This window comes from Sciurus vulgaris (genome assembly GCF_902686455.1).
Source record: "Sciurus vulgaris genome assembly, chromosome: 1".
NCBI classification, from domain to species: domain Eukaryota; kingdom Metazoa; phylum Chordata; class Mammalia; order Rodentia; family Sciuridae; genus Sciurus; species Sciurus vulgaris.
In genome coordinates, this window is record NC_136461.1 from 176,340,468 (window position 1) to 176,367,335 (window position 26,868).

At 34.7% G+C, this 26,868-nt stretch overlaps 1 protein-coding gene across 6 annotated transcripts in view; it reads right to left on the reverse strand.

The window, feature by feature from the left end:
- Positions 1–1,291: 1,291 nt before the first annotated feature.
- Positions 1,292–26,868, reverse strand: part of RRM2B (ribonucleotide reductase regulatory TP53 inducible subunit M2B) — a 33,644-nt gene continuing 8,067 nt past the window's right edge. Inside the window, exons 2-10 of one of the 6 annotated variants that reach the window (XM_079108193.1) lie at positions 24,099–24,254; positions 20,203–20,319; positions 18,933–19,066; positions 18,402–18,496; positions 14,141–14,274; positions 11,057–11,161; positions 9,429–9,542; positions 4,963–5,153; positions 1,292–2,520 (exon numbers count right to left, since the gene is read on the reverse strand). In XM_079108193.1, coding sequence (XP_078964319.1) covers positions 5,001–5,153; positions 9,429–9,542; positions 11,057–11,161; positions 14,141–14,274; positions 18,402–18,496; positions 18,933–19,066; positions 20,203–20,319; positions 24,099–24,254 — 1,008 coding nt within the window. In that variant the 3' untranslated portion in view covers positions 1,292–2,520; positions 4,963–5,000. Of the gene's footprint in view, positions 5,154–9,428; positions 9,543–11,056; positions 11,162–14,140; positions 14,275–18,401; positions 18,497–18,932; positions 19,067–20,202; positions 20,320–24,098; positions 24,280–26,868 lie in introns of those variants that run through there. The other 5 variants (XM_079108192.1, XM_079108194.1, XM_079108195.1 and 2 more) reach the window with 5 other exon arrangements.

Below are 26,868 nucleotides of genomic sequence, written 5' to 3' on the forward strand. Positions count from 1 at the left end.
CTTCCTTGGCCACCACTTTCTTATCCTGAGTTCTGGACAGGACTTCTCAGGAAGCTCCTCCAAACTCCTTAGGCAGCTCTGAACATTCTAGACAGGTGATCACATAATGTGGCTCACGGTTTCCAACACTTACCACATGCAACCACTATCAGGATATGCCATCCTGAGTTGTTCCATCTGTACTACTGCTGTTCCTAATATTTTAAATTACTTTTTACTTTTTCTCAAAGGAGATCTATTTCCCAATTATGATTGGCAAGCAGGCGGCAACTGCCCTTGCAACGCTGATGTCTTCATACATTCTTGCCACTCTGGCCAGGTCCCAGCAGACAGCACCCCCCCACTCCCTCCACAGAGTGATGCTCAGACAATTGCCAGTGTGCTGTGGGGCAGGACCTCAAGAGGCACAGGTGAAACTAAACTGGCACTGCCAATGGAGTATTAGAGGCTGTGCAGGTCAAGGGGCTCATATCCCCCCCAAAATCTCCTTCAGTACCACCAGCAGTAGGAATAGAAACTGGGTGCAGTCAGTGAACAGATGATGGGATTCAGAGCCGTGACACTGATTGGAGAGCTGCTGCTAACGTCTGCTGGTTCTGTGGCTTTGGACAAGAAAATGAACTTCTCTGCATCTCAGGTCTTAGTATTATGATAGCAATTCCTCATAAAGTGAGTGAAGCAACAAAACGATTGCCATGACAGGGTTGCAAAAGCACTTTGTAAACTCTGAAGTATGCACAAATACTAATTTTATTGAGAATTAAATTTTCAAGATACAGTGAAGCATACATTTTTACTCACATAACTTGGACATATTATCATTGATGAGGGGCATCACGATCATGGTCAGTGTCTTGACCAGTGCTCAGACAATTAAGGAAGCAACTGGAGGATGCCTCTTGCCCCTTCTTTCTGTATATAAATAAACTAACCTGGATAAATGAACAGAAGACAGGTGTGGTTGTGAGAGCTGGCATAGGATACAGAAAGCCCAGATGCACGGGTACTGTTCTGCCACAAACATGTTCCCTAGAAAGATCATGGAAAACCTGGACAGCTGAACAGTGGTCCTTCTCTGCCCCTCCTGCCACACCTCAACTCAGCCAGTTTTAAAAGGCCAGTACCCCTCCCAGCTGCCACAACATCATCCCCACAGTGTTCCATATGGCCCCATGCCTGACCCACCCCACATGCCCTCTCCCACCAAAATCCTGCCCTGGGCCTTTGGTGACCCCTGCTCCAAAGTCAGTCCACTCTGTCCCTTCACAGCCTCCATTTTCTGAAGTGGGACTTTGCTGTGGGAACTCTTTCCACACAGTCCTCCAAAGGGATGCTTTTATTTTCTCACATCCCCGTGGACTCCCAGGTCCATGAGGGAAAATAGGGCTGGGTTCTCGTTGATCCCACTGCCATGAATGTCCAGACCACGAATACCCCACTCGTTAGTAACAATCCTGCTTATTTGAGACTCACAGTTCATCTTTATACCCCTCTCCTCCTCCTCCTTTTCCTCCTCCTTCAATGAACACCTAAACATCTGGCTGCAGAAACAATCTTATTCAAAAAGGATATGCACATAATGTTGTAGCAATGATACAGTTTATTTCAACGACTAAACCAAAATTAACAACTTCTTTCTTTGAAAAAAATCTGAATTCTGTACATGCAGGGTTGGTTTAACTGACCATAATGTATTTTAGCAAAAAAAAAAAAAAAAATTGTTATAACACATCTTATAAAGATTTCTATATACAGAGTAGATGCTAAATAATTTTGCTGAATGATCAGATATTTAGAAAAATCTAAACATAGTTGTAAAACAGAGTTAAGCCCATAAATTAAGAATATTATGAATTTACTTAACTATACAAAAGAATCATTCTCCAATCTTCCATTTTTACATATATTTCCTTTTACAAAATTCAATCATTAAATCCTTTCCTAAGGCCTCAAGAATATCAGATTATTCTTCAAACCTACAGCAGTTTACAAAGGAACAGACCATTTAAAGGTAAATAGTGAGAAAAATAGAACCCTCTGTGCCACTCCTCCAGATTCTGCTCTGAGTTGGCCACCCATTCACTCAACCTGGTTCGAAATCTTGATACCTAATTATAGGTTTGATTTGGCTTTCATGCAGCCCATCAGCATTCATGATATTTAACTCTTCACTTAAGCTGTACAAAGGAAATCTGGAAGTCTATGACAGTAATGTTATCATACTTAAATGTAAAATGCAAAATTCTGAATATTAAATAACTTTTTTTAAATATATATAATATTTTTTCAGTACTTTTTCCATGAACAAATGAAAAAAATGGCAAAAGAAGCAGAATAATCTGGACATTCCAAAATGAAATGACTATACAATTTTCATTTAACAAGATATTGTTAAGGTCAGCTTATATGGTGTAAATAATTGTTAATTACTGTATGTAACTGGACAGCAAAACCCAGCCCTGTCTGAAAGCACTGGATCAAATTGTCTTCCTAAGTCCTTCCAGGCCATGATTCTTCATGCTGCAATAAAATGTTTTCTTAATAAGTGCAATCTCTCATAGAACTATGAGCTTTTAAATTCCTAAATATAATAAACTTAATTTTAAATACCATAGCAATGACTTAAATATGTGTTATGAAAAAAGAAAACAGCTGTAAACATACACAATTTTTTCTTTACTTGTGAGATAATATTAAAAAGGGATTTCATGTTGTAATTCTTAAAAACCTAAGAACAAAAACTACTGAACATAATAAATAAATGTGCAACCTGGAGGCATTGAAAATGGTCTAGACTACTTAATGTAATTAACCAGTGTATTAAAAATCCAGTATTTTAGTATTAAAATTCTTCCTCCAAATACAGTTATATAAACTTCACATTAAGGCACCTGCCAATCCCTATGAGGAAGATTTGGATTCAAAACAAAGGGAATATATAAAACTTTTTATTCTTTCATTCTGATGTCATTACAGATATTATCAGCTTTAAAATTTTGAATGGTAGTATATAAATATCTTTGAACATATAACTTCAATACAGTTCAAATGGTTCCCAATGGTATTCTGAAACTCTAATTAAAGTCTGTCTATATATTAATACTGTGATACTATGTGAAATATTAATTAACAAGGGAAGAAGCAAAATCAAATCAAGATAGATGGCAAATAACTAAATTTAAGAAATGTGATGACCTGTAAAAAAACTATACTGTAGGGACAGTGACTATGAGATCTTGGTCAACTTTTCTGAGGTGTACTTTATCTATCTGTAATGTTTCAACAATAGCTCTTCCATTAAGCTTAGAAAGCTTTTGTGTGATCAAATGAGATGATGTAAAAAACATTTGGCAAACCGGGAAGCACAGCACAAATAGAACAGATAACCAGGACATCTCAAGTTTGATAGCCTAATAATAAAAGTTATGACCTTCATTCATCACTTCAGAACTCCAGTTTTGATCAATTAGATAGCTGATGAACAGAAGCAAAAACTTATACCAAGAGAAAATCTCTAAATTTTATAACTTTTAAAATGTTCAGAATTTTATAAAGTACACTTGGCTGGGAGTAGGAAGCTGCCTCTTAACACTTCCTAAAAACAAAGAAGGGGCAGACTGCCCAGACACCTTGGCTCGTGGCCTTTCCTTTGCCATCTTCTTTACCACCTGTTACCATGTGAGACACACAGTTACACTGAAAGACACTTTCCTTTAATAGCAAAGGAAAATTTTAAGAATATTAAGAAACAGCTGAAATCAGTCCTGGGTACTTTCCTCAGCTTGATACAAATGTGAAATGATTCAATAATCCCTACCAAATTTTCCCTTAGGCCATTTCCTGTATGTAGAAGTGACTCTAGGCCAGTTTTTCCCTGTATATGTTCTAAGGAATGCTAGCTGGGGGGGATGTTAACAGGTGATAAACAGATCTGTGTGTAGACTTTCTCAGTCTTTGAGGTACTGGGTGGACAATCTAAAGAAAGATGGAGTGTACAGCATTTCCCAAATTCATCTGACCTCCAAATCCCTTTTTCTCGCACACAAAAAAATCTAGAGGGGCTAATAACTCTGAGAATATTCTTTGGGAAATGCTATTCTAGCCAATTCATCCTGGTTCTAAACATTCCAGGGCTAAATCTGGCAAGTTACCATTTTATTTCTGAAGTAGAAGAATCATTTTGCTTACGAGGTCAACTACCATGATAACCTCCTGGATTCCACTCCATGAGTATCCCTCCCAAAGCAACTAAGAACTAAATTTCCTTTCTACTGAGAAATTCAGTGAAGTTATTCTCATGTTGATGAGAATTATAATCTTCCTAAGGAAATTATTACATTCTTCCCCCAAACATTAAAAATTCAAGGATCTGGGCTGGGGATACAGCTCAGTTGGTAGAGTGCTTGCCTTGCAAGCACAAGGCCCTGGGTTCAATCCCCAGTACTGCAAAAAAAAAAAAAAAAATTCAAGGATCTAATTATTTCTAGATCTTAAGACTTAGAATCATAATTATTTGGGAGGGAGGACATTTTATTATATCACTACAATTAACCCTATCAATAACAATGATAGTGGTGGTGTTAGTATTAACTAAGCACTTAATCCTCATATTACTCTATGAATTTTGGGTCTATTTTTATCTATTATTATACCTATTTTAAAGATAAGTACTCTGAGGTTTAGAGATTAACTGACCTGCTAAGGGTCACACAAAAGAGCAAGGGCAAAACCTCAAACCCATATGTGACCCTACACCCTAAGTTCTTAACCACTACATGATGCCATCATATATTCTAATAACAACAAAAAAGCAACTCTGAATGTACAGGAAAATTAGAATGTATTCATATAAATTCAATGTAATTAAAATTTACTTTTAGATTTCCTTTTGATCAAATTCCCATTTCTGTAAAGTAAATATGTTGTTTTTTAAAAAGTAGAGAAAAATAGACAATTATTTACCAATGAGAGGTTATAGGGTCTTTAAATAGGGGAGAGTTTTAAAAATCTGCATCCAAGGTGAAGACATTATCTGTGGTTTCTGCCATAACTGCAAAACGCTGATACTCTGAAACTCGTTTCTCAAAGAAATTTGTTTTCCCTTCTAAAGAAATGTTTTCCATAAAATCAAAGGGATTTTCTGCCTGAAAAATCTGAAAAGAAGAGAAACATTATTAGATATTCTGAAGAAGTAAAATAAATGATATCCTACAAGAAGGGAAAAAAAAAATGACAACAATCAATCAATCATTCAATTTTATTTATTTATTTTTCCCTCTGGATATTCTTTTTTCCTTTTGGTGCTGGGGTTTAAACCCAGAGTCTCATGCAAGCTAAGTACCTGCTTCACATTTGAGCTACAACCCCAGCACTCTCTGGTATTTCGTTCTTTCTTTTTTTTTTTTTTTCAGTTTGAATACCTTTTATTTATTTTTGCTTTTTTATTTACTGGGTTTTTTTAGTTATACATGACAGTACAATCCACTTGAGCTCAGCTCTGCCAAAACCCCTCTAGTCACCTATAGGATCATATTATTTCCCTAAGATCCTGGAGGCACTGAAATATGACCCAGTAAACAATCAAGCTTGAGAAATTTCCATATGACTGAGGTCACCTACTAGCCTCCTCCAAGAACACCTTTGGTATTCTAATAAACAGTAAATATTTCAGGAACTGAAATATTTAATACTAACCCAAGGAAACGTTCTAATGGCCTGCCAAGACCCAATACATCATAGAAACTACAGGCATTTTTCACAGGAATTACTATTAGGTAGTCACCAATACATGATTACAAAATGCTAAATTATCAACAATGTCCTGAACTCTTAAGTCTGCTTCTTAGTTCATAACAGAATAGATAATCAACAAATTGACTTAACAGATCATAATCAGGAAAGATGAAATGAACTCTATCCATAGTGACTAGCTGTCTGCAAACACAAAGCTGGACACATGCTGACAAGAATTTTTATTTTTAACTAATGAATTCAAGAAGCAAGGCTGGAAATACAGCTTGTTGAAAACGGGTATTTCACTAATTCACAAGGTACAATAAAGAGTACTTCTGAGTTTAGGAGTATGCCAGCAGGATTCAAATAACCAATTTTTTAAGTGGGTAGAGGATCTGAGTAGAATCGTAGACATTTCTTCAGGGAAAAGATACAAAAGGCCAATAAGCACATGAAAAGACATTCAACATCACTATCCATTAGGGAAATGTAAATCAAGACCCCAATGAGATACCACCCACTAGGCTAGCTAGAATAAGACAGATTAACAACTGTGGGTGGGGAGGGGAAGAAACTGGAACCCTTGTACAGTAGGGTAATGTAAAATTGTGCAACCACTTTGGGAAACTGTCGGGCAGGTGTTCTTATGATAAAACGTGGAGTTACTATATGATAAATCAATTTCAGTCCTAGGTATATACTCAAGTGAAATGAAACATATGTCACAGCAGCATTATTCATGATAGCGAAAAGTGGAAACAACAACTATCAACTGATGAATGGATAAATAAAATTTCGCATAGCCATATAATAGAATATTATTTGGTCACAAGGAGTAAATAAGTACTGATGCATGCTACATTGTGAATGAATCTAGTAAGGAAAGAAGAGAGTCACAAAAGTCATGTATTAAACAATTCCATTTATATGAAATGGAATACACAGAAGAGGCAAATTTATAAAGACAGAAATTAAATTAGTGATTGCCTAGGAGTGGGAGGGATGAGGAGAAAGAGGGATCTGAATGACTGTTAAAAGGGCAAAGTTTCTTTTTGATATACTAAAAATGTCTAAAATAGATTATTGTGAAGATTGCACAACTGTGAATATACTAAAAACCACTTAATTGCCAGGTGCAATGGTGCACACCTGTAATCCCAGCAACTCAGAAGGCCCTCAACAACTTAGTGAGATCCTGTCTCAAAATAAAAAATAAATAGGGTTGGGGATGTACTTTCATGGTAAAGCACCCTTGGTTTCAATCCCAAATACTAAAATAAAAATAAAAATAAAAAAAACACTTAGTAATACATTTTAAATGGGTGAATTTGCATGCTATATGATTTATATCTAATAAAGCTTTAAATATATTTATGTAGGTGCACAAATGTATGTATATGTATGTGTGTGGGTATATAAAGATAAATTAGATATGTAGATAGAGCATGTACACAACTGTACTCATATGCTATAGTGTGGCTGATACTGAATTCTGTGAAATTGCCTGTCAGAGTGAGTAAAAATTTAAGTTTCAAAACACAGCAGAAAAGACAGTGAACCAATAACAGATTCAACTAGGGGACCTTTCAGTAAATTAGATCTGAATAATTTATGGCATGGACAAGGTAACCAAGACCAAACTAAATTAAGTGGCTTGTTTTTAACACACTGAAAATTTTTAATGTTTTTTGGTTAATCTTAAACTAAAAGAGAGGTCGATAACATCATTAATGTGACTTCTGTTTAGGAAACTGTTCAAATGGCTGGGGCTTGGCTCACATCATGTGGAGGGTGCATGCTTAGCATGCACAAGGACCTAGTATTCAATCCCCAGCACCACAAAAAATAATAATCATGAAAAGAATCCATTCAATGATGATCATTTACTAATTTAAGTAATCTCCTTTTCAAAAACTGTCAATATAGAATGATTGTTTTCTAACTCTTTGGGTTCAAAGTTTAGTTCATGTATTTTAAATTGTTTTCTTAAAATATACATTAATTCTCTGAGAATCTCTTTGGTTGTATTCTATAAGCTTTGATACATAGTGATCTTATTGTTATATTTTCAATGTTTTTGTTTTTGTTTTAAATTTCTCTCTCTCTCTCTCCCTCCCCCCCACTCCCCAGGCCTCTTTCTGGTGCTAAGCACACTACCACTGACTTACACCCCAAACCCCTTTAATCTCATTTTGAAGTATGCCTTTTCCATTTCTAAGTAGATGGAGCTCTTTGGTAACTTTTTGTTGATAATTTCTAATTTTATTGCCTTCAAAAATATAAGAGGTTTGTATAATTTCTGCTTTTGAAATTTATTCAGAGATTTTGAAGACCCATGAGAAAAATAGAAGTTTTATACCATGTTTAGATTTTCTTCTGTAAGGAGGCATGTTTTATATATCTACAATTATCAAGTTCCCAAAAGAAAAACTGAACCCAAGGGTCAGCAGTTTCCCCAAAAAGCAAGAGAACATAGATATGAGGATATGGTGGTGGTTAAAGAATAATGAATTCACTTTAAGGCTTACAGAAGCAAATTAATTTTCCTATATACAAACACATCAGTAAAAGTTATGAACAAATAGAGAGGGTCTTGCAACTAAAACAATAAAATAAAATGGTTATCTTTAAAAAATTTTTGCTCCTCCTTGACTATTTTAATAAGAACTTCTGTGGTTACTAGAAAATAGATACATTGCTAAAAGAGGTAATGACTACCTACCATTGCAGATTTCATAAGTCTTATCATTAAATATAATTTAAACTTACATTTCCAAACTAAGAAATTAAAACTTATAATTTCTACTTACCATGGTACAGAACAGTGAATTTATATGACCATTTCACTTACATTGAGTACAAAGTGACTATTTAATGTGCATTATTGTGTCTAATATTATTTTAAGTGCTTTAGGTATACGAACTCATCAATAATCACGTGTGGCATTATTATTATTTTTATCTCCACTTTATGGATAAAGAAACTGAGACAGAGGTTAAGTAACTTGCCAAAGGTCACATGGCAAGAAAGTAGTAGAACCAGGATTTGAACCCAGGCAGTCTGGTTGCAGGCTCCATCTCTTCTGAGTCATGTGAAAACCACACCCCTTTATAAAATTCAGGCACATTATCTCTGATATACAAAATAAGAGAAAAAAAACTTGCAGATAACTAATTTCAAAGAGTCAAATCAGGAATGGGAGTGTAGCTCAGTGGTAGAATACCTGCCTAGCATGAGCAAGACCTTGGGTTTGATCCCCAGCACACAAAAAAAGAGAAAAAAAAAAAAAAAAAATAGAGTCAAATGATAACATTGAATGTCTTTGTAGTAACTATCCCCTATTTAAAAGTATTAACCATCAAATTGCAAGGTAACCATATATGAATTTATAGAAGGATAAATCTAAATGTAGGTCAAATAAAATTACCTGAACACAATTCTATTTAATTATACCTGCAAATTATAAGGCAATTTATTGAATTTATTAGTTTTAATATTTACCAGCTTCTTATTTCTATTTTGAATTTCATTTTAAATTTTGCAAAACTAAATTGTTCATACAAAATACATCTCTCTCATGGACATTTTAAAAGTAGAATTATATATTATAAATGCTTTCGTAAAACGTATTTTAGGGGTCTTACTTAACTATAACATTTTAACTGGTAGTAAAAGGTATTGTTAAACACCTTACCTTTGAGAATCCAAGTTCCACAAGTAATCTGTCAGCTACAAACTCAATATACTGTTTCATCAAAACACAGTTCATCCCAATGAGGCCAACTGGCAAGGCTTCTGTTAAAAACTCCTGGAAGGTAAACAAAAACAGAATAAAGTACAAGGATGGAACAATAAATAAGTAGGTATTTTCTAAATAGAGAGAAGTTTTGGATTTTATTAATATTCTAAGACAATGATTTTGCTCAAGGAAAGTACATCAGAATAAATTCTTTCAACATGGAAAATGATCGCCACTGTTCCTTTGTTCTGAAATATCTAGACAAAGATTCACCAAAGATGATCATCATGGGACACGTGACTATGGAAGAGAGTTGGGAAAGAGAAAGCTCAATTTAAAAAGAATATTTTAAAAAAATGGATTAGGGGGTTGAGAGATAAACTGAACTCTACATTCAAAGACAGAGTTAACAGATTAAAAACAAAAATATTTTAACCACTTGGAATTCATTCTCAAAATGATTAAAGATATTAAAATGTATGCTTTCCCCCTTCCAATATGAAACCATGCCTGATAAACTATGCAATTTTTTTTTAAAAGCTAAGAAAATTTTATTTTTAAATTAATTTTTTTCTTTCTTTCTTTTGTGTGTGTGTGTGTGTGTGTGTGTGTGTGTTGTTACTGGGTATTAAATCCAGGCCCTTGCACTTCTATACAAGCACTCCATTGCTCAGCCTCCTGATAAACTAATTCTTTAGAATAACAAAAACCCATTTTAAGTAGAACATCTAGCTTTTTGAAATCAGAAATCTTTACATACCATAAATTAAGTTTTACTATTCACTAATTCATTTACTTATTTATCTTATAAACATTTGGTACATGCTTCAAGTTATTAAGAATACAAAACAAACAAGAAACCATAATTGTTGGGCACAGTGGTGCACATATAATCCCAGAAACTCAGAAGGCTGAGGCAGGAGAAACAAGACTAGCCTGACAACTTAAATGAGACCCTGTCTCAAAATTTTAAATTTTAAAAAGAGCTGGGGGTATAGCTAAGTGGTAGATGATCCCTGGGTTCAATCTTCAGTAACACATGCACACACACACATACACACAAACCATCATTATCATCCAGTAGCTAACAAATCCAAAAACATAAAGCTACACAATTGAAATAGTTTGTTATAGCATGAAATCAACTGACAGATAAATCAATGAGACAAGTAGTTCTAAAACAGATTTTACTTATACAGAAAACCTTAATATATAATAAACACTGATTTGCAAAGCAAATTATAAGCTGTTATTAAAATAGCAATACATCATGTATCAGTACTATCAAATTGACTAGATAAATTTGCTCGTATTTGTTTTTACCTACAAAAATGATGATTTCATGAGTCAACTATAATAATGCTAAAGTTAGGCACAGTGGCACATGCCTGTAGTTCCAGCTATTCAGGAAGCTGAAGGAGGAGGTTCAACTGAGCCCAGGAGTTCAAGGTTAAACTAGACTATATAGCAAGACTCCATCTCAAAATAAATAAATAAATAAATAAATAAAAATAGTAATAAAATAATGGTACAAACATCAGAAAAATCGAGATGTACCAAACTTCATAAACTTCCCTACTTACCTGCTCAATTTTGACAGCATTAACAATGATCTCCCTCACCCTTTCTTCTGAAGGCTTATTTACTAAGTATTGAAACATTAGGCAAGCAAAGTCACAGTGAAGTCCCTAAAACAGAAGACAAATGCCATTGTTAAAGTTTTTAACCTGCTATTGACACACAGTGATGCATACTGTATAAACATATTGTATAAGCACATTGTATAAAATAGGTTCTAAGAATGCAATGTAGAAATTTGTAGGGAATTAAATAAAAATTAGTAGGGCCAAGAACTTCTTTCCTTCAAACCTCATTAAATGCTAATTTAATAACTTATAATAAAAAATTCACTGCCAGAAAAATCTTAGTTCACTAACATTAGAAAAGAATTAATTTACAAACAAACCAAGAAAAAAACAACCAAAACATTTTGGAAAGAAAAACAAGATGAGAAGAGCCAAAATGAAAATTCATTAATTCTTAAATGTCAAAAAAATTAAGGCATGATTGAAAAATAAGAAGTAGTATTTAAAGAATGGATGAAACTCAAAGAGATGTCAAAAAGACATCTATAGTAAATAGAAGAGACAAGATAAAAATGAATTCAGCACAATGATAATGGAAGCTAAAGAATGATAAACACCATCTGAAGCTGTGAAAAGCAGAAGTGACATTACAGTTAACCAAAAAAGAAAATAAACACACAAAATGCCCCTGAGAACAAAATGATTATGCAAATACAATTAATATCACAACATCTTCAGTAACTGGAGGACAAACAAGAGGATTCAACCTCTAATCAGGATTCTGATATACAGAACAGATGCAGCAAAGCTGAAAATCAGAAGAACAACAGAAGAAAATTTTCAAATTCAAAACAACAAAAAGGCCCACACATAGGAAGATAACGGAATTCACAACAAAATTAACATTTAGAGCATGATAGCAAGGTAGAATCAATTAACATTTCTAAACTACAATGAAAAATAGAGTTGCTTGGATTTTTCTAAATGAATCAACAAAAACCCAAAGGCAGGTGAGGATGTAGGGAAAAAGGTACACTCATACATTGCTGGTAGGACTGCAGATTAGTGAAACCACTTTGAAAAGCAGTATGAAGATTCCTCAGAAAACTCAGAATGGAACCACCATTTGACCCAGCTATCCCACTCCTTGGCTTATATCCAAAGAACTTAAAATCAGCATACTACAGTGACACATCCACATCAATGTTTAAAACAGCTCAATTCACAATAGTGAAACTATGGCACCAACTTAGATGCCCTTCAACAGATGAATGGATAAAGAAAATGTGGTACACACTGGAATATTACTCAGCCTTAAAGAAGAATGAAATTACGGCATTTACGGGTAAATGGATAGAACTGGAGAGTATCACACTATGTGAAATAAGCCAATCCCAAAAAACCAAAGGCTGATTGTTTTCTCTGACAAGAGGATTCTGATCCATAGTGGGGGGGGTGGGTAGGGAAGAATGAAGGAACTTTGTATTGTACAGAGGGGAGTGAGGGGATTGGTGAGGAGGGTGGAAAAGGGAAGGATGGTAGATTGTGAGACAGACATTATTACCCTATATACATGTATGAAAAGAATTTTTTTAAAAATCACTGTCAAAAAAAGTTAGTGAAAATAAAGTTTTTTTAAAAAAGATTTGGAAAAAATAAAATAAAAAAAAATTCCTAAAGATAATTCAAAGATTCTTAAATCAAAGATTGTATTACAGGGATTATTTACCTCATTAAGCTGTCATTCTCAGGGGAAAAAAAAAAACTCAAAAAACTCATCTCTTTGAACAACTAACCTTAGAAAATTTACTAGTGATATGTTTTTTTCTGCAGACTTGATTCAAGAAGAATACTGCAAACTACAAGGGTATATGTCAAATATACTACTGAAAGATGTTAAAGAGTTGATTAGAATTGACAACTAGTTATCTATTATAGAGATCAGTAAATCAAAGGTAGCCGCTCATAATTGTTAAATCAAATGGATAAAACTAATTTTGAGGTTTAAAGAATTCCAATCAAAATCCCAATGGGATTTTTTTTAATTCAGAAACTAATCTGGAAGAATAAATGGGTAGGTAGGTCCATACAAGGACACTTTAAAAAGGAAAGTTTTGAGATTTATTCTACCAATTATTAAAACATATAACTATAATAATTAGAAGAGTTTGTTATGTCATATTAAAAAATTATAATAACCTAAGGTAAGTCAGTGGGGCAGGAAAAAATGACCATGTGACAGATTTTAGTATAATAAAATCTTAATATATAATGAAGAAGACATTAGAAGTCAGTGGAGAAAGGATGAATTACTTTAAAAAGAGAATTAAAAGTGTTTGAACTAAAACTAAGTTAAATTCTAACTTACTCCATACCATACTGCATTTATACTAAATTCCATGTTTATACTAAACAAATTCCAATTGTATTAGAGAGTTAAATGTTAAAAAAAAAAATCAAGAAAAAATATATGATAATTTAACTTATTGTGGGAGTGGGTCACATAAAATTTAAGATTTTATATGTTAACAGAAAAACAAAATTTAAAAAAAGGATGAACTGAGAAAATAAAAAATATAATAAAATTCATATTTTATTCTATAGTTATATAATAAATATAAGAAATGAAAATATCAAATTCATTAAACAAACACCTGTTGAAAGTGTACATTGAGAATATTCCAATGAACATGGCAAGTGTAAACCCCTCCTTTAAGGATTACAACTGTCATATAAAAAAACCTTTTTAAGAAAAATATTATTATCAAACAGAAATAAAGGCAAAAAACAGACTAATTACTGAAAAATACAAATTACTAATATAATCATGAAAGAAGTTCAATCAAGTAATAATCAAAAACAAATAAAACCAAATAATGAGATGCCACTTATCCCTATCAAACTGATCAAATACTTGACAAATTAACTCAAATTCTGGTGAGCCATAGAAGAAGTGACTTTCTATTTCCTTTTAATTACCAGGGTATTTGAAATCACCATAAGCATTTCCCAGAAGAAAGAAAAGTAAATGAACGTGACATATGAACACACACATAACTGGAGAAACACTTTACACCTTACTTCATCTCTGCTGATCAGTTCATTGGAAAACGTGAGTCCAGGCATGAGACCTCTCTTCTTTAGCCAGAATATAGCAGCAAAAGATCCTGAGAAGAAAATTCCTTCCACAGCAGCAAAGGCCACCACTCTTTCCCCTGGGAGACATAAAATAGTTTCACTTTCTGAGTATCACATATTGCAAACATTTGCAAGTCTATAATTTTTAAAAATAATACCATAACCATTTTGCCAAGAAATAAACAAGTTAGTGCAGTGGCCAAAGATCTTCAGAGGAGGAAATTTTCTACCCCTACCTACTAGGACAGAGAGGTATGTCTACTTCAAATCCTACGGCGAATAAAGAACTCCTGCAGACTTGGTTTCTGGGCAAAGGATGGCCTCCCATACTCAAAAAATTAAGTGATTTGCCTGCAACCTACAGGTGCTTGTGAATGCAGGCACATGCATGTGAGCAGAGTATATGCACATGTGTATATTCAAGTGAAAAGTAGAAGACAGACTTTATGATAAATGTCTCACTCTAAGAGGAGGGGAGATTGCTGAGGTTTATATTTTTAGCAACCTATATATCTTACAAACTAGTTGTAAACATTTCAAAGAAATTATCATGAATGTGTAATTACAAAAATAGATGAACCCAGATGATGATAATAAATGTACCTATTAGGTAAAATGTCCTATCACAGACAGGTGTGGTGGTGCACACCTATAATTCCAGCAACTCAGAGGTTGAGGCAGAGGATTTCAAGTTCAAGGCCAGTCTCAACAACTTAGTGAGACCCTTAATAACCTAGCAAGACCCTTTTTCAAAGTAAAAAATAAAAAGGGGTAGGAATGTGGCTCAGTGGTTAAATGTCCCTGGGTTCAACACTCAATACCAAAAACATGTCCTACCATGTAAGCAAAAATACTGACCTCTGCTAAATACATAAGAGCCAATTTCAAAAGTTTGTTTCTTTTCAGAAGCCCATTCCTAGAATGTCTCTAGTGGCATAATCTATAACACCATCTCTAGGAAATGGTTATAAACTTAATCCAAAAGATTATACACATGTCCCTTATGTCACCATACTGCATATGTAGAGAGAGGTTGTAGATTTTGAGATAAAGGCACTGAGTACTTGAGGGAACTACAGGCCTTTGTCATTGATGACATAGTTTATCTCTCTTACAGCTGTATCTTTTTTGGGGAGGAAAGAGGGGTAGCAGGGACTGAACCCAGGGATTCTTAACCACTAAGTCACATCCCCAGCCCTTCTTATTTTGAGACAGGGTCTTGCTAAGGTGCCGAAGTTGGCCTCACACTTAACAGTTCTGCCTCAGCCGCCCAAGTCACTGGGATTACAATTGTGTGCCATCATGTCCAGCTACTATCTTGTACTTTATATCCCTTATACTTATTGCAGGATCAAACACATAGCAGGTACTTAATAAATGTGCTCTCAATTGAACCAATGGAATTTATATAAGATGTTAAGAAGCATTAAAAGCCATTCTATAAAAAACACAAAACTTTGATGTAGAAACTGAATAATTTCAAATTATTAAAATATTTTGAATTTCCAGAACAAATATAATTATAATATTTAAATTTTAAAAGAAAGATGACTAAATTAAAATATTCCTGGCTGTCCCTAAATAATGCTCTGGTTTGTCTTTATTTTTCCCCAATTATCTTAAACAAACCAAATCAGATAGATCACTTAGATCACATACTTGATAACTCAAATTGTCTATTAGGGGCTGGGGTTGTGGCTCAGTGGTAGAGCAAATACCTAGCATGTGTAAGGCACTGGGTTCAATTCTCAGCACCACATATGAATGAATAAATAAAAGTCTATTCAACAACTAAAAAATATTAAAACAAAACAACAAAAAATTGTCTATTAGTAGCCTAAAACATGGGAAAGATTTCTAAAGTATTTTATTTTTATAGATACAATTTTAAAATTCACTTTGGGAAAAAAAAAAGAAATATAAATTAAATATTGTTTATGTCAAAGGAATTATAGTTGGTTGGTTGGTTGGTTGTCTGGTTGGTTGGTTTTTGACATGGCTGGGGATAGAACCCAGAACCTCACACATACTAGACAGATACTCCCACTGAACCATACCCTCAGGCTTCAATTATGGAAGAGAAGATTTTTTAATGTGTTGTATATTAAATATTAAAATGTAATAATAATAATCACTAAGCTTAAGAAACAGATTCATCATTTGTTTAACATAATTTACTATACTTTTCCTATTAATAAGATGACAGGGAGTTACACTTGATATATTTTAAATTGACATTAAGGTAACGTCATATGGACAAATATCTATAAGGGAACAAGACTTTAAACATTCTGAACAAGGGGGAAATTGTTATTTTTAACCATTCTATACATTTATATGAATACCAAAGAGATGACTATTTGGGGGGAAGATTAAAGAATGGTAAAGGGTAAATTTTACAACTTTTTGAGAATTTATGTGAAATAAAGAGAGAGTCCCAAAACATTTCTTCTAAAGAATATAATGAATGTAAACACCTCATGATTTTTTTTAGAAAGAGGAAAGCAGGGTATATTTTTAAGATACAACTGAGCTCTACAATGCAATGCACTAAGACTAATACTAATAACTAATACTTTCTTCGAAGTATGAACTATAATTTCAATACATATATTAAGATTTAATATATCTATCTATGTTTTAAAACTTTTTAAACACATTTTTAAAACTAAACAGTATGTCTTGATTTTTTAAAAACTACAGGCATATAATTGGAATTGAATTTTTATCTCTATTGGAATTGAATCTCCTTATAAAATATGAACTTAAAACTAATGATTTTTTTAAGGAGTATTCTTAGGATCTTTTGAGTTAAAATTAATGGATTACATGATCTGGAGATAAAGAAAGAACAGTTGCTATACTTGGTGCAAAACAGTCCCACTTGGTGCAAAAGTCACCAAGAGCATCCCCAAAAATCTTAGGCAAAGTCCTAAGCCAGATGTAAGAGCTGCCATGGTGTATGCAGCACAATTAATTTTAAAAATTGCACTTCTTCTTTCCTTAAGGGAAAGTATAGGTGTATGGCAAAGCAAAACAATATTTCCATGTTACTCTTTTAGCTTCACTTGCAAAATGGAAAGCTACCAATGTGCACTTTGCTCTTTTCCCTTTCCCTTCTTATCCACTCCTACACCCTTTTAGAGCACATTCTTTCCTGAGATCCTAAATCAGAACCCTAAATGGGATTTCCTTTGAGATTAAGCAATATGGAGACTCTAACTGAAGCCCCTGTTGTGGTTGCAAGGTGATTACCACCCTTCTATGTTATCTCTATTTCTAGGTTGTCTTTCTTGTATGGTATCAGAAAATACATACTTTCTACAAGTTATTTATCATTTTCTATCAGTACCTATTCATACTAATATTTTCAGTGTACACTGAACACCTTGATATTTCCCTTCTTTTTTCTCTATAAAGTTAGTATCCCAACATGTACTTCTCAAACCACTTGTAAGAAAATCAGCTGGAAATGAAATGCAGATTCCTCAGTCCCATTTTCGCTTCCTGAATCATTCTCTCTAGTAAGAACTAGGATTCTACAGGGTTTTCCTACAAATTTTCCAGATGCTATTTATGCATATTGAGAACCACTGCTTTTCTCATTCTTATAGTGAACTGGAGTCAAAGCAAATATATCTGCTTCATCACCAATATGCCACAAGCTTGCCCATACAGGTGCTACATCACTGGTTCTTGAGTGTGGTCCAGGTGTCTCTGAGTTCTACAGACCCAGGAAATCCATGAAGTGCAAACTAGTATTATCTGTAGAAACTGCTCTTGTGCTTGTATGCTAAATCCTTTGGAATACTGGTCATACAATGGGACAAAGCAAGCTAATGATGTCATTGCTTCTGTATCCTAACCTATAAAGCCTCTCTCCCTGCAGTAATTGGTGCAGAATAGAGAGCACTGTGGAGAGGATAAGTGCTTGTCCAGCTGGCCACTACTGGACAAAGTGCCATGAGGAACAGATGCACTACTTTGTGGCAAAGCACCATGAAAGTCAGAGGTGTAAACTGTTCAGCCTGTCACCACTGGACCTCCCCATAAGCAGTCTTCAACAAACCTTATGTCTGTCTCACATGCCATCTCTGTGCATCTTCTTTGATGTCTTGGCAAACTATCCCACTACCTACATAACTAGGCTGTGGTCAGTACATCACCCAAAGCAAATCTGATTATATGTAAATGAGTTACATACCAAAAGTAGACTTTCTATCTGCTATCCATCGCAGGGCCCAATCCGCTTTTTTCTTAACATATGGCATTGTTTCAATTGCATTAAATAAAAATTCCCTGTAAAAACAACAGAATTCATGGAAGTTATTTTCTTGTTTCTTAATTGGACTTAAGCTTAATAGTTTAATCACAGACAGTAACTGTAACTCTATGGGACACTAACAGATCTGCAGGTTTTCTATATTTTTACATGTTCATAAAATATAAAAATGAGAACAAAACTCAAATTAGTGGTTTGGATATGGTCTGATACAAAATCAACTTAACACAAATATTCCATTTCTACAGTTTTTAAGATACTATAAAAATCCAAAGATTAACTGATTCTATACAAGTATTTTTTAATCTAACACATTATTGGGCAATAGAAAACACTATAGTTATAAACTTCTATATGTAAACAATCTTTCCTTAACATTTAGCTTTCTTAGTTCTGCAATAAAAATTTAAGCAGTAGGATAAAACTTTGTAAATAAAATCTCAGCAGTAATACCTTTTCTTGGGATCTCTGATGTAAGTATCTATTAGCAAACTGTACATCTCTGAGTGAACATTCTCGATGAGAATTTGAAAACCATAGAAACAGCGAGCCTCTGGAACCTGCACCTCCTGACTAAAGCGCTCCACCTAAGAAAATAAGGGAAACAGATCCAGTGCTGGGGGCTCTCACAAAACACTGGGTTAAACATTGCAAATCTGAATCCAGTCCATCAGAATTATCACTTAAAAACTGCCTGCCTGCAATAAGCAGGCCAGAAAGAACTTAAGGATTGTTTTAAGCAGAATCTTAAGCAGTATTTTTTTTTTTTTTTTTTTTTTTTTTTTTTTTTTTTCAGTGCTGGGGATCTAACACCCAGGGCCTTGTGCTTGCAAGGCAAGCACTCTACTGACTGAGCTATCTCCCCAGCCCCTTAACAGTATTATTTATTCATCAAACCCTCCACAATAAATTAGTTGCATAAAATATTCTCATATAATTATATGAATTGTCCTATGAGGTTAAAATAGTGCCCAAGGAGCAAAAAAATTTCAGAACATCTACCAAAACTAATAATTTTCCTTTTTAGAATTTTTTTCCAACAGTAAAGAGATCTGTTAAAGTCTCTTCTAGTCCATGATGGAATGTCAAACCTCTATTCTTTCTCCCTCTCTCTCTTTCTAAATTTTGAGTCTCACGAAATTGTCCAGACTGCTTCCATCTTACACTCCTCCTGCCTCAACCTCCCAATAGCTGGGATTACAGGCATGTGCCACTAAGCCTAGCTCTATTCTGTTTAACAAGAAATTCTGCCTCCTGATCAATCATAATACAAATTTTTTAAATGGGAAGCCAGAATTCCATATTTCATACAGAGGTCGAGATGGCTATTAAGGTCAAGATGGTTTTTGTTGTTGTTTTTAGATATACAAAAGAGTAGAATATATTTTGACATACATATTCAGAATATAACTTATTATAATTAGGACCCCATTTGAGGTAGAGATTCTTTATTGAATTTATTATCTGAGGGTGAAAAATCAACCTAAAGTTTAAGCTGGTTTTAATTGGCACAGTTTATGCTTGATTTCACAATATTTTGCTGGGTGAATAGCAGAAATCTATCCTTTCCTCTACTCTTCATCATAAAAACATTATCAAGAATTAAGCTTCATCTGTTCAATTACTTAGATATCTTTTCTCAGGCTCAGTCTAATGATCTTACTGACAGTATCATCATTTAACTGCTAAATGGTACAAAAGTAAAACAAAATAAAAATCTTACCAAATTTTCATTTACAATTCCATCACTGGCTGCAAAAAAGGCTAAGATGTGAGAGATAAAATACTTCTCATCTGATTTAAGCTTGTTCCAGTGAGGGAGATCCTTTGATAAGTCAACCTAGAATAAAAATTTTTTCAAAAATTTTAACTGTTAGTGTTTAGAAAACTAACTCCACTCCACCAGTAAGAAGAGACACAACAATAAGCAGTAAACTGTGAAAAAGAAAAAAATGTTAACATCACAAACAAACTAAAACAAAAAATTATGATAATAGGGTACTGTATCGAGGACATCTGCTAAACAAGTAAATTTAGCTGCTCTTGCAACAAGGGGAAAAATGGGCACTGTGTGACATAATAGATATGTCAATTTTTTATATTATAGCAATCATTTTACTATATATATAACATATATTTAAGGCATATAACATAAGATATACATATATAACATACGCCAGATATATCTAGTATATATAAGATTTACTTACTATTTAACTAAAAGAAAACAAAACATTATGATGGAATGACTTTCTGGCTAAATGAGAAGCTAGTCCAGATGTACTTTAAAACTGAGTGGCACTGGAAAAAACAAAGGAAGGGACAAAGAGGAGCAGTAGAATAAAAAGTAGTCAAGAAAGAAGTGAGGTAAATTAATGACTTTCAGAAACATTTTATGTGATATTTACTATGCTGTTACACAAATAATTATGTAACTGTTAACCAACTGTATCTGCTACTTTATTGTCAACTAACCCACTTTACCCACAAGTAATGTCAGGCAGGTAATGTCCTAGGTTTTGAAGCAGTTTATAGGTATACCTTCCTCAGGGAATAGAAATATTTTTGAGAACATTTCAGCAAAAGTGAGGTGCTAAGCAACTCAATGAGACCCTGTCTCTAAATAAAATAAAAATAGGGATGAGGATGTGGCTCAGTGGTCAAGAGTCCCTGAGTTCAATCCCTGGTACCCCACCCCCGAAAAAGAAGAATTAGTCCTTGGCATTAAGAGAGATGCACTATAGAATTTGGCAAAAATCTACAATTTTAAAATAATCTTTACATGTACCTTTTTGTTTTAAGTCTGGCTGCTATAAACAAATAAACTGGGTGGTTTAACCAACAAACATTATTTTTCACAGTTCTTGAGGCTGGAAAGCCATGCTCAGGGTACCAGCACAGATGATTTCTTAGTGAAAACCCACTTCCTGGTTTACAGATGGAAGCCTTCTTGCCACATCCTCATACAGCAGAGAGATCATCTTTCCCATACTTCATCTCTCTTGTACATCTTCTTAGAAGGGCACGAATTCCCTTCATGGATGCACTAATCTTACTCACTAATTACCTCTCATGGCCCCCATCAAACGCCACCACACTGGGGATTAGGAGTTCAATGGATGAATTGGGGTGGGGGTAAATTTAGTTCACAGCTCTTCTGGATATTTCGTATTAGAAAAATCTCTTAAGTATGTTTCACAATAACTTCATAAACATTTGAAATATGTGCTGGGCACAGGAGCTCATGCCTATAATCCCAGCAGCTCAGGAGACTGAGGCAGAAGGACCCCAAGTTTGAGGTTAGTCTCAGCAACTTAGTGTGGCCCTAAGCAATTTAGCAAGACCCTGTCTCAGAATAAAAAATAAAAAGGGCTGAGGATGTAGCTAAGTGATAAAGCATCCCTGGGTTAAATCCCTAGTATCAGAAAAAAAAAAAATGAAATGAAAAGGAAATATGTAACTGATCTTTGTAAGATGTGATTGAGTTGCTTTTGTCCTCCTTTTATCTATTCTAACAAAGCCCCAATCTCTTTGATCTTCCCCCCCCCAAAAAAAAGACTAATATTCATCCTTTTAATCATTTGTGTTCTTTCCTAAAATACTATTTTTTAAATGTTTGCTGAGCACTTACTACATGCCCAATATCATGCTAAGTGTTGGGATAGGGAGGGAATAATAGTTTTCTTCATCTTATAAAATACATACACTAAAAATCAAGTGTTGTTCTATTAAGGGCTCAATTCAGGTTTCACGAAGGACATCTTCCTGATACTAAGTTATAATATTAAAATGTTTGCTCTTAAATATTAAATATTAAACTTACCTCTTTAAACACTCAGCTTTTTTTTTTTTTTTTTTGCACGGTACTAGGGATCGAACTCAGGGCCTTGTGCTTGGGAGGCAAGCACTCTACCAGCTGAGCTATCTCCCCAGCCCTTACAAGAACCTTTTTCACAATCCCAGAGTGCTGGGGACTCGAACCCAGAACAAGAACCTTTAACATGACAAATAAAAAAGCCCAGCTGTGTACTTCACTTGTTCTCTGAACCATGTCTAACAAAATCTTTCTGAAAACCACAAACAGTTAGGGAGAGTCAGGTGTGCCAAGAATTTTGACCCAATATAAAAATACTGCTTTTTTGCTCTATATGTCAACTACAATATAACAAAGATGTTGACAATATAACAAAGATGGGGAAGTGGGTAAAATTGGTTTAAGAGAAGCTTCAGACACTGAAGCTTTCTGATTTCTAGGTTAAACCATACCCATTTAGGTATAAAATAAAGCATTTATTTAGTGCTCACTAAATGCCACGTACCATTCTTGACTTCTCATTAGTCCTCACAACAACCCAATGAGCCAGGTACTATTAGCCTCATTTATCAATGACAATACACAAAGAGGGTAAAGCAACGTTCCTAGTTCTACAACTGGTAAGTGAAAGATCAGAATTTATACCTAAGCAGCCAGCCCTAGAGCCTGCATTGTTCACAGGGTATGTTTACATGTATAGAATAAGTCTCTTGAAAAACAGACAGATGCAAATAGATAACATCTATCTATAGAAATAGAGACACTACTTCTGTTAGACACAGGGCAAGATGAAAGCAATAACTATGTGTGTGTTGAACTAGACTACAAAGCAATCATTTGCATAACCACCTGTCCTTACCAAACCAGCAAGTATCATCTAATTTGCTGTGTTCAACTCATTTCCTTGGTAGAAAAAGTCACACTAACAAACAACATTCTACAGCTAACCTGTTAGGGGGAACTGTATCAGGTTATTGTTTTGTTTTGTGGTGCCAGAGATGGAACCCAGTCTTCCGCACACTAGGCAAGTGCTCTACCTCTCAGCCACATCCTCAGTCCTTGTATGCGTTTTAATGCTGCTGAGCCAGGGCCAGACTGGAAGAACTGTGAAGTTAGCCTGGTAGAGTCAAGAGCAAGTACACTGCCTGGATGGTCAGCTCTTTGTGTGACAGCTCCTTTTGAATAATCAATTAAGCAAGTCACATAATTTGTTTAAATGAAAGCAGGGGCCCTAAAGCTTTCAGTCTTTTTTTTTTTTTTTTAACTATAGTTACAACTTTGCTTAGTCTGCTGAACATAAGTAAAGACTAATCTATGTGGCCATAGCAAACAAAAATGTTTAAAAGTAGAAAATGCCCTAAAATATATTAGAAGTAAAAATCTGGAGCTGAGCACAGTGGCACATGTCTGTAATTGCAGCTACTGAGGAAGCTGAGGCAGGAGGATAGCAAGTTCAAAGTCAGCCTTGGCAACTTAGTGAGACCCTGTCTCAAAATGAAAAATAAAAAGGACTGGGGATATAGCTCAGTGGTAAAGTAACCCTGGGTTCAATCTCCAGTATCCCTAAATGAGACAAAGCATCAGGCAAAATAGGATGCCATTTTTTGCAGCAGAAAATTTGTTTACAGACAGTAGTCTAAAACATTGGAGAATACTATATTTAGTCTCAATAATTCTGAACTTCATCTTATACAACTGGTCTTACTCAATCGAAGTTATAAGATAAAATGTTTCTATATGTTATAACACAGAAAGTTGACACTGCATTATAGGACATGAGTGTTAATGAAGATGATGCCACATACCTCTTCTGCTGTCCAGAAGGATGCCTGTGCCTGTTTATACATTTTCCAAATATCAGGGTACTGGATGGGAAAGATGACAAATCGGCGAGAACTCTTTCTTAGGAGTGGCTCTTCATTAGACTTCATTTCCATTTCATTGGTATCTGGAGATAACCTCTTTGAAAAACAAAGTGCAAACACCCTAGGTATGAAGACATTTCATCTTTATTCATAACTAAACACACAGCTGGGGAAGCTGGGAGACAACATAGGTGTGGGAGTCAGTCTACCTGGATTGAATCCTACTATTATCTTGCAGCTAGCTAATAGAGTTTGGCTAGTTGCACGACTATAGGAAATTGCCCAACCTCTCTGAGCAGTTGCAAAATAATGTCTTCCTCACAGATTTATTCTAATGATTAAGAGTGCTTAAACATCAGTCATGAAATTCACTTGGAAAAATAAGAGGCCCAGAATAGTCAAAGCAATCCTTAGCGAGAGAAGTGAAACAAGAATATCATCACAATACCAGACCTGAAATTATACTACAGAGCTATAGTAACAAAAATAGCATGGTATTGGCACAAAAACAAACATGAAGACCAATGGAACAGAATAGAAGACATAGAGACACACCCACATAAATACAGTTATCTCATACTAAACAAAGTGGAGGAAAGAGAGCCTCTTCGACAAATGGTGCTGGGAAAACTGGAAATCTGTATGGAGTAGAATGAAATTGAACCCTTATCTCTCACCCTGCACAAAACTCTACTCCAAGTGGATCAAGGACCTAGGCATTAGACCAGAGACCCTGCACCTGCTAGAAGAAAATGTAGGCCCAACTCTCCATCATGTCAGCTTAGGAAACCAACTTCCTCAGCAAGACTCCTAAAGCACAAGAAGTAAAATCAAGAATCAATAAATGGGATGGTAACAAACTAAAAAGCTTCTTCACAGCAAAGGTGACAATCAAGAATGTGAAGAGAGCCTACAGAATGGGAAAAAATCTTTGCCACCTGCACCTCAGATACATTAATCTCCAGGATATAAAAAACTCAAAAATGTTACCCCCTCCAAAAAAAATCAAATATATGAAAAAAATGTTCAGCATCTCCAACAATTATAGAAATAGAGAAATGAAAATTAACAAAACACTGAGAGTCCATCTCACCCCAGTCAGAATGGCAATTATCAAGAATATAAGTAACAATAAATGTTGGCGAGGATATGGATATTCCTCAGAAAACTTGGAATGGAACCACCATTTGACCCAGTTATCCGGCTCCTCGGCTTATACCCAAAGGACTTAAAGTCAACATATTACAGTGATGAAGCCACATCAATGTTTACAGCAGCTCAATTCACAATGGCCTAGTTATGGAACCAACGTAGGTACCCTTCCACATATGAATGGATAAGGAAAATGTGGCATAAATACACAATGGAATATTACCCATAAAGAATGAAATTATGGCATTTGCCAGTAAATGGATGGAACTAGAGACTGCCATGCTAAGTGAAATAAGTCAGTCCCAAAAAACCAAAGGCCAAATATTCTCTCTGATTTGTGGATGCCAACCCATAACGAGGGAAGGTAGGGAGAAGAAATACAGAAGTTCATGGGATTAGACAAAGGGGAATGAAGGGAAGGGAGGGGGAATGGGAATAGGAAAGACAGTAGAATGAATCAGACATCACTTTCCTATGCTCATATATGAATACATGACCAGTGAAACTCCACATCATGTACAATGGCAAGAATAGGATCCTAATAAGTTATACTCCATGTATGTATAATATGTCAGAATACACTCTACTATCATGTATATCTAAAAAGAACAAATTTTTAAAAGTGCTTAAACATGCCTGATGCATAATAGGCACTCAAAAATTTTTGTAGTTATTGCTATTTAGACAATAAGTACAAAGCTAGGTCCATAAATGTCATGGTGGGAAAATTTCTGTTTGCAGACAAAATGTCTCCTCAGTACCCCTCTGATATAGAATGGTGCCATGAATAGGCCACTGTTATAAACCACTTTTGCATTTTAATGTTTCTTTCTAGTCTTAAGTGAAATACTTACTATACTTATCTGAAAACTCCTTACCAACAATTTATCAGTTTTTCTTCATTTTAGCCATCCCATATACCAATCTGTTATTCCTATTCACATTTTCAGACTGTTCTTTTTTTTTGGGGGGGGGGGGGGGGTTGCTGGGGATCAAATCCAGGGCCTTGTGCTTGCAAGGCAAGCACTCTACCAACTGAGCTATCTCCCCAGCCACCAGATTGTTCTTTATAGTACAAAATTGTTTTCACTTACAAGGGCATACTAATATTCATGTTCTCAGCCAAATCACTTAACCTGAATATTGTTATTTGCAATTCAAAAGTAATATTTGCTGTGCTTATTTCAAATGACTGTTAGAAAGTTTAGAGGAATTAATATAAATAAAAGTACTTTGGCTGAGAGTGGCGGTGCACACCTATAGTCCTAGCTACTTGGGAGGTTGAAGAAGGAGAATGACAAGGTCAAGGGCATCCTCAGCAACTGAGCAAGACCCTGTCTCAAAAGAAAAGATAAAAAGGGCTGGGGCTGGGGCTCAGTGGTGGAGTACCCTGGGACCAATCCCTAGCACTGCAAATAAATAAAGTACTTTGTACATTGTCAAGTGCTATCAACTTTAAAAATTATTATATTATTGACTATTGAGACTACTGGTTGATCTTTTAAAGGTTGTCCCTATATTCAAAAAGTTATTATACTGGCTTATTATTTGATGAATC